Source organism: Manis javanica, chromosome 6 (genome assembly GCF_040802235.1).
Source record: "Manis javanica isolate MJ-LG chromosome 6, MJ_LKY, whole genome shotgun sequence".
Lineage (NCBI taxonomy): Eukaryota > Metazoa > Chordata > Mammalia > Pholidota > Manidae > Manis > Manis javanica.
Window position 1 is genome coordinate 92,099,065 of NC_133161.1, and position 9,715 is coordinate 92,108,779.

At 35.6% G+C, this 9,715-nt stretch overlaps 1 protein-coding gene across 3 annotated transcripts in view; it reads left to right on the forward strand.

Annotated features, from left to right (window-relative positions):
- The window catches only part of NME8 (NME/NM23 family member 8), a 41,604-nt gene extending 32,312 nt beyond the window's left edge, over positions 1–9,292 (forward strand). For all 3 annotated transcript variants that reach the window (XM_037010788.2, XM_073239063.1, XM_073239064.1), the window contains 3 exons: positions 1,708–1,852; positions 2,478–2,713; positions 9,116–9,292. In XM_037010788.2, coding sequence (XP_036866683.2) covers positions 1,708–1,852; positions 2,478–2,712 — 380 coding nt within the window. In that variant the 3' untranslated portion in view covers position 2,713; positions 9,116–9,292. The remainder of the gene's footprint in view (positions 1–1,707; positions 1,853–2,477; positions 2,714–9,115) is intronic.
- Positions 9,293–9,715: the final 423 nt, after the last annotated feature.

Consider the following 9,715-nt stretch of genomic DNA (forward strand, 5'->3'; position numbering starts at 1 on the left):
CATTTCTAATATGCTAATGCTATTCTAATATTGAGCTATTCACCCATTCCTCGATAAAGTCTACTTAATCATGGTGTATTTTTCACATATGCTTTTGGGTTCTGTATGCTTATATTTCATTTGGGATTTTTTGCAGTGAGACTTGAAATAAGATTGGTTTGTACTTTTCATTTTTTGGTGCAGGGTTTAGATGACAATGTAAGCATGAAGCATGCTTATGATATATGTGAGTTGGCTGCTCAGGGCTGTGTTATATTATGAAGCATGAATAAGATATCATTTTGTTCAGTGCTCTGAAAGAGTTTAAGTACCAGTGGAGGTGGCTTTTGAAGGCTTAGCAAAATTTTCCTGTGAAAACATCTGGGCCTGTTTCCTTTTTTTTTTTTTGTAGGATAATTCTTTGACCAGTTTCCCATTTCTTCTAAGGAAATTGATCTATTTAGACTTTCTCCACTAAGGAGAGGTAATTTTTGTTAAGCTGCATTCTTCCAGAAAATTATCCACTGTACAAAGTTTTAAATCTCTTCTGTTTAACTTCCTGTTTTCAATGGTTATTTCTACCTTGCCATTCCTCAATTTGTTGTCTTTCAAACAATTAGAATTTTATTTACTTATAAATTATATTGGTTTTCTCTTTCTGAATTCATTCCGTTCCATTTTTATCTTATTTTTTCCTTCTATTTTCTAGTAGTTTTTAAAATGTTCTTCTAGCTTTTTGAATTGGATATTTAATTCATTTCTTTATTTTTGTCAGTAAAATTTTTAAGGTTGTACATTTTTCTCTGATTACTGCTTTAATTATATCCCATAGATTCTAATGCATAGTGTTTTTACTAACATTGTTTTTTAGAAAACCTGAAGTTTAAGTTTGTGTTTTCCCTGGGCCATAGAGTTATTTAATAGATTTATCTTTTTAGAAAGTTTAAAAGAATTATTCTGATGGAGGAGAAATTTTATTTTATTATTATTGTATTTGGTGCATTATGGTTAGAGAAGGTCGTTTGCAATTATTTCTTCTTTATTGAAATTGCTATGGTTTTGTTGAACTACCTTACCATATAGTAATTTTTTGTGAATATTCTGTGTATGTGAGAAGAAAGGATATTCTCTACAACATGGGGCAAAATTTGAGTGTATGACTGACCTTACTATTTGTTTAGATGATGTCTTCTATGGGCTTACTTTATTTTTGGCCAACTTGATCTATCTTGGACTGTTGGTGATGATGAGTCACCTACTTTTTAGTATGTTGCCATTTCTCCTATAGTTTCTGATTTATAATGGTGCCTCTCATGTTACTTGACATATAGACATTCTTGGTGAATTTGAGCTTTTAGCATCATACAATGTCCTTCTTTGTCTCACTAAATGCTTTGGAACCTGAACTCTAGGTTGTCTGGTATCAAGACCACACACCTGCTTTCTTATTATTTATACTTACCTGGAACATTTTTGCCTATTTATTATTTTGAGCCTTTTTGAATCATTCTGTTTAGGTGTTATGTCAGAGATTGAACATCTATATTAACATATTATAGTTCTTCTGAATGTCAATCTTTTTACGTTTAATTTAGTTTAACATAGTTTTCATTCTTTAAATCACATCATGCAAGTAAAACAATTACTTTCCTTAGTAATCTCAATCCACTGAACATGGAGTGAAAGTGAAAGCAATCTGTAAGATTACCAACTATCTATTTTCCCTAGAGGGGATCTTGAGGCGTATTAAAGAGGTTGGATTTGATATAACACAGATGAAGGAAATGCTTCTAACTGAAGAGCATGCAGACAAAATTTATTCAAAAATAAAAGGAAGAGACTTTTACAAAGATCTATTGGAAATGTTATCTGAGTAAGTTTCTGTTACATAGCTCTTTGCATTATTAAAGTAGTAAATGTTCAAAGAAACTTTGAAAGATACAAAAATCACTTTGTATAAAATATTCCATCTCATTCATTAAAAGATATCCTGTTAATATTTAGGTTTCATTTCTTTTCTTTTTCCTTCCTTCCTTCCATCCTATCTTCCTTTTTCTCTCCTTCCTTCTTTTCTTTCTTTCTTCCCCTTTCTCTAGGCCTTCACATCAGATATAGAGGCTCTCTGCTTTTAAATCCCTCCTTTGCCAACATCCATAATCTGTGCCTTGTTTTCCTTATCTGTAAGGTGAGGGTAATAACAGTATCTACCTCATAGGTTTGTTCTGATGGCTAATTAATTCATACATTGAAAGTACTTGAAACAGAGCCTGGCATATATTCCTAGAAACTGCAACTTTCTTCTAGCCCAAAAACCTGTTGATAAAGGAAGAAATGAAACACACACACACACACACACACACACAAATACAAATTACACTGATAAGGACAAAGAATAAAGATGAGCTCTCTGGATGAAGCTGTAGCCTTCTGTCTTTAGCCAGGTATGCAGTCTCCACAGTTGTCATCTGCCTGTCTTCTGAAAGCATTGTTATTTGCAGGGGCCCATCTGTGGTCATGATCCTGACCAAGTGGAATGCTGTTTCAGAATGGAGACGATTGATGGGTCCCACAGACCCAGATGAAGCAAAACTACTGTCCCCTGAATCTATCCGAGCCAAGTTTGGAAGAAGTGTTTTGAAAAATGCTGTGCATGGATCATCTAATATCAATGAGGCAGTGGAGGTCATAAATAGTGTATTTGAAGACATGGATCCTGAGAATCCTGAGGATTGAAGTACAGTACCTGTTTAATTATTATTTTCTTTGCTTGTTATAGTGACTGGGCCTAGGACAAGGCTATCCTGGGAAGACCAGCACTATTCCCATATTCCTAAATCAAACTTTATCTCTTGCCAGACACTTTATGCTGTTTCATAGTAACCTTGAAGCCTCAAAGCTCAGATGTGTAGATGCCAGGGACCTGGGAGACAGTGCCGCAAGTGAAATACCCCTGGTTTTGCAAGTCCTGGTCTCCGGCTGTTTGTACCATCTGCATGACACAGTCCATACAGTCCCTCTCCTCAACTCCCCTCCACTTCTCCACTTTGAATGGGCAGAGTCTCTCAGTAGCCTCAACTCTGTTTTCTAAGTATTTGGAAACTTGGAACCTACTAACTACCTGTAGGTGCTATATGATAATGTAATCAAATGGAAGATTAGAAATCATAAAGTAAAAGGCAATCACTTCTATTCCTTGGCAAAGAGGTACTTACTGAGGAGCAGTAGCTGGGCAATATGTATGTGGGTTGACTTCTTAGTTGGTGATGGAAGACTTGAAAATGTTTTTATCTAGGCCAGTGTGAGAGAATATGAGAGAGGTGACTTTTTACATCAGATCTACTTTCCTTCTTTATTTTCAAAAAGCAGTCTCACAATGTACACCTGTATGGCTCTGGCTGCTGATCTGCATATTACTGTACAGCCTTCCCACACAGAGTGTTTTTTCCTGAAGTAGCCAAATTGAGAATCAGTTACCAGAGCATAATGAGAAAGCAATGTGAAGTGGAGAAGCCCCTCCACACCTAGCCAGGTTCCTCAGGGAGATATGAGTACATTGTTACCTTAATAGTTCCTTTAAGCCATGATTTCTCCAGTTTTAAGAACATTGTAAAAAAACAGATACATAAAATAAAAATAAATTCTGGCATAGTGTAGCTCATTCCATAAGTCTTATTCAATTATAGACCAAGGCATATGTATATAATATACGTGATTGTACAACCCATAAACATATGTTGGGAAAATATGTATTGTATATCTGCTTGAATTGTGGATTCTTGGTAAATACATACCTGATGGAATAAAGGTTATTACCTTCAAGCAAATGTAAATCTAATGGGTAGACAAAACTCACAAAAACCACACCTAAATACCTGAAGACAGTAGATTATTAAGCATGCAAGTGATGAATGAGAGAGGGATGGGAGGTGAATGGAACTACATTTTGTTTATAGCGTCTATTAGCAATATAGTGTATACTATTCTAACATATGCATATCACTCCCTTTTTTGATGAGGGGAGTATTATGAATAATTTAGGGGATTTTGAATTAGTTCAGTGCTCAGTTGACAGGTATGTTTGATGGGTAGTTACTGGAGAAGAAAGAATGAAGTAGATCTTGAAAATTAGTAGGATTTTCAAAATCAGAGGTAAGGAAACAAGAGAGAATTGGGTCTTAAAAGGTTGTAAACCATCTGAACTATCATATATATATATGTGTGTGTATATGTGTGTGTACATATACATATACTAAATCATACCAGTATGAGGGCTAGAATTGTGGATCTGTTTCATATGTTCAAAAATTATATTTGTTTAGATCACATTATATGCTGCACACTGTTACAGGGCTAAATACACATAGTCCTTGTTTAACATGGGTGTCTAGGGTTCTTAGCTGTAAGCACAGAGTGCTATGAGAAAATGCATATAGGAGATGGAGAAGGAAAGTGAGATGCAAGCTATCCAGGCAGGAGGCATTGAAAACATCAAAGTGAAAGATGACAGCAACCTGAAATAATGTATAAATGGTGTTTTAGTGATAAGTGGAATGATCAAAGAATTCTTAGAAGGCTGCATTGTGTCCACAGAACATGATGACTGACTTCCGCTCTGCCACGTAAGTGGGAAAAAATAAGTCTTTCTGGCTGGAGTAACTGAGGAAATGATCTAACCATTCCCAGAGAATACAGAAGAGAGAAGTAGGCTAGAAGGAAATACCATGAGTTCTGTTTTGGTCATGCTGGGAAGAAGGCATATGAATTGAGAGTATAAGTCAGCCCCTCAGAGCAAAGGAATCAAGAAGGCTCCACTGGAGTGATGTTAGCAAAATGGTGAAGTAGGCAGCTCTAAGCTCACATTGAAACAACCAGACATTGAAAACAACCAGAAATAGTCAGACATTGAAAACATAGTCAGACAACAGGGACATTGAAAACAACCAGAAATAGTCAGAAACAACTTTGTCAGAATTCTGGGTAATAATCAAAGGTTTACAGCAACCAAGTGGATGTGAATCAACAAAAAGGCACCTTAAAAATGATATGATATGAAAACCTTATGACACTTTTACTTGCCCCTGCCATACTGTTTCTCCAGCTTTGTGACAGTCTTGAAGATCACATTCTGTGTTCCCAGTGTGGGACCCTGGTCTCTGGTTCCAGAGAGAATATAGCAGATATTTGTCACAAATTATTGTGTTTTTCTGTTCTAACCTATCTGAAGGCTATTCAAAGGCTAACACAAGGCATTCATCTTTGTTCCACCCAACCCAAAACCACTCACAGAGGAGAAGTGGTGAGCATAATATGGTGGTCAAAATCCCCACAGCTGCCTGGGGCTGATGATATGGTTGCGACACACAACAGACCACCTAAAGTCAGGGAGGAAAACCTGGGGAGAGAGTGTCTTTGGGAAATTTGGGCATTTAGAAGCACTAATGTGTACTGGGGAATTTAGAAGGCCACACACATACCTGGGACAAGATTCATGCTCAGAAAAGATCTGAGGGACCCAACTTTTCCCAACTGACTGATCTACAGGCTCAGTACAAGCAGGAACTGAAGTCAGAGGCAGAATTTTAAATGGCCTGGCTAAACATTAAAGACATGTTGCAGCACAGAGCCAAACCACAGAGACTTGGAGAAGTGGTTTGTTATTGTTTTTAAATCCTGGCTTTCAAGGAATTCTCAGTCAAAACAATGACTGAACACAAACGAAGTCTTCACCAATGAAGAAGAGGAAACTCTGAGCAAAAGGGGAAAAAATGATTTCCAGAGGTACCACATTAGAATAGTTGGAAGTCCCATTTTCAACAACAAAACTGCAAAATGTACAAGGAAGTAGGAAAGTATGGCTCATTCACAGGAAAATATTGATGGAAACCATCCCTGAGGAAGCCCACACATTGGACTTACTGGATAAAGACTTAAAGCAACTATCTTAATATGCTCAAACCATGGATAAAAACTAAACAAAATCAGGAAAATGATGTATGAACAAAATGAGGATATTGATAGAGAAATCATAAATTAAACTAAGTTACAGGAATTTTGGAGCTTAAAAATGCAATGACTGCATTAAAAACTTCACTAGAGAGGAAATAGAGGACTTGAACAATATATAGTTCAATCGGGCCTAAAAGATATATAAGGAACACTCTATCAGTCAACACATTCTTCTTACATGCACATGGCACATTCTCTAAGATAAACTATAGGTTAGACTATGAAAAAGTCTTAACAAATTTTAAAAATATTGAAATCATATTAAGTATGTTTTTTGACTGCAATAGAATGATACTAAAAACCAACTACAAAAATAAAACTGGAAAGCTCATAAATATGTGGAAATTAAACAACACAGCACAGTCTTAGAACCAATGAGTCATAAAAGAAATCACAAAAGAAATTAGAAAATACTCTGAGATGATTGAAATGAAAATGTATTCTACCTAACATAGTATTGGAAGTTGTAGGCAAAGCAACTAGGCAAGAGAAAGAAATGAAGCATCCAAATTGGAAAGGAAAAACTGAAACTATCTCCACTAGCAGAAAACATGATCTTACATATAGTAAACCCCTAAAGAATTACACACACACACATAAATTGTTAACAATAATTCAGCAAAGGCACAGGATACAAAATCAACACTCAAAAATTATTTGTTTCTATATACTATCAACGAAAAATCCAAAAAGGAAATTAAGTAAATGATTTAATTTACTATAGATTAAAAAAGAGTAAAATGCTGAGAAATAAATTAATCAGCATACAAGTGGAAGGCTTTTACAGTAAAAAACATAAAACAATGCTGAAAAAAACTAAGGAAGACTTAAATAGGTAGAAAGACATCCTTTGTTCATGGATTGAAAAACTTAACACTGTAAAGATGACAATGTTATCCAAAGTCATCTATATATTCAATGTAATCCCTATAAAATCCCAGTGGTGGTTTTGCAGAAATAGAAAACCTCATCTTAATATTCATAAGAAATTTCAATCGACTCAGAGTAGCCAAGACAATCTTGAAAAAGAACAAAGTTGGAGCACTCCCATTTCCTGATTTCAAAACTTATTACAAGCCACCATAGTTGAAACAGTGCATTAGTGGTATAAAGTTAGATATAGAGACTAAGGGAATTGAATTGAGAACCTACAAATAAATGTTCACATCCATGGTCAGTTGATGTTTTGCAAGGGTGCCATAACCATTCAGTGAAAAAAGAATAGTCTCTTCAATAAATGGTACTGGAAAAACTAGATATCTACATTAAAAAGAAAGAAGTTGGACCATTATCTCACACTATATATAAAAATTAATTCAAAGTGGATCAAATGCCTAAATTTAAGATCTAAAACTATAAAACTCTTAGAAGAAAACAGGGGAAAATCTGCAGGGCCTTGGATTAGGCAATGGTTTCTTAAATATGGCACCAAAAACACAGGCAACAAAAGAAGGAAAACAAAACATAGATAAATTGGACTTAGTCAAAATTTAAAACTTTGTGCATCAAAGGAAGCTACCAAAATAATGAAAAGACACCACCCAGAATGGGAGAAAATATTTGCAAATCATATATCTGATATGGGTTTAATATCAGAAGTAGACAAAGGACTTGAATAGACATTTTTCCAAAGAAGATAAATGACCAACAAGCATGTGACAAGTTCTTCAATGTAACTAGTCACTAGAGAATGCAAATCAAAACCACAATGAGATGCCACCTTGCTCCTAACTAGTATGGTTATAATAAAAAAGGGAATGTAACAAGTATTGCTAAATATGTGGAGAAATTGATACCCTTATATATAGAAGGAATATAAAATAGGACAGCTTCTGTGGAAAAGTGTGGCAGTTCCTCAGAAGGTTAAACATGGAATATAGTTGACCCAACAATTCCACCCCTAGGTGTATACCCAAGAAAATTCGAAACAGGCAAACATAAACTTGTACACCAGTGTTCACAGTAGCATTATTCACAATAGCCAAAAAGTAGAAACAACCCAAGTGTCCCTCAATAGAAGACAAAATATGGTATGTACATACAATGGAATATTATTTAACTGTAAAAAGGAACAAAGCATTGATAAATGCTACAACCTAGATCAACCTTGAAAACATTATACTAAATAAAATAAGTCAGACACAAAAGAACAAATATTTTTTAATTCCACTTATGAAAAATACCTAGAATAGGCAAATTCATAGGGATGAAAAGTAGACTAGAGGTCACTAGGGGCCGGAGTGAGGGAAAAACTAAGAGTTACTGCTTAATGGGTATAGAATTTCTGTTGAGGGTGATGAAAATTTTGCAATAGATTGTGGTTGATGGGTGCAAACTGAATATAATTAATACCATTGATTTGTACATTTAAAGTGGTTAAAATGGTACATTTTATGTTACATGTATTTTATCATAATAAAAGTAGTAAAAAAAATAAGGAAGAATGGTTCCTCAGGGAAGCACAAAAATCCATCATAACAGAATTCTCTAAAATGCCTTCAAAAATGATGCAAAATTAGTCTAATCTTATGACACATTTAAAAGGAAATGCATATAATCCTCACATCAAAATCCTTAAACGGAAGTAATCCTTTAATAAAGTTTCTTGAAGAGATACCAAACAAGGGATTCTTTTTCAAGCAAAATATAACTAAAGCAGTAACAACAAATTCCTAAAACGCTTCATTGGGCATCTCTGTCCTCGGAGTCCCCCTGGGCCATGCAGTTGCTCCTCGGGTTCTTCCCTCCCCCGTCCCACTCCAGCCTCTCCATCAAGTTCAGTAAATAGCTACACAGTCAGTCCTGCTGGCTTTCTCATCTCTTTCCAGTTTTCTTCCTCACCTTTGGCTTAGCTGTCAATGAAAGAATTGGGTAGAAAATTGTGGTTACTCACAAATTAAAGCTTTTCACTCTGTCAAAAGCGTTTGTTCATTAGTACATTGGGTTGTAAATCCTTTCTGATTGCTTACTTGCTGCCTCAGGCAGTGTATAGGTTGAGAAGAGACCATCACCCCAGCTCTGCAGTTATACACATCGGGGATTTGTGTATTTGATGGAAACTCATAACTGCCTTAAAATTAGCATATAGCTTTGTGCTGTATCTTATCAAACGTATTCTGTCTTTTCCTAGAACTTTGAGAAGTTAATGCATATGAGTTCACACCAGCATATAACCATGCGCGGCACAGCTTCCTGGAAGGAATGACAAAGACATGCTGTGGAGGAAGACTCAATGTTACCTCAAGTTGAAGGCTCACTTCAAAGTAAAAATCACATGGCTAAGCATAACAACAATAAAACATTTAACAATAAGAAAATCAAACAAATCCTCATGTTTGTTTTTACCCGATCTTTCAAAGAGGATTTAAGGTGGCTTATATAAGCGCACACAAGATTCAACAAAATAACTGGGGAAACACTTAGGGGGAAGAAGAGTATAGGAGAGAGCCAGTGAATCCAGGAGCGGCGTTTTATACAAATGCTCATTGCAAGGCCCGAAGGTACTATTTAGAGGTTGGCCCAAAATCTGACTAAGCATTTCAGCAGAAAACTGAAAAGGGACATACCAATTTACATAATTTGCAGTCTAGCTAGAGGACAGTGTAGGCATGTACGTTGCCCTCCCATGGTAAGATAATGCAAATCTCCCCACGGATAGGAGATGGTAATCAGCTAAAGTTTTCACTGTCTGGCATTTTCCCCTCTCAGGATGTAATTTGAATGATGTTTA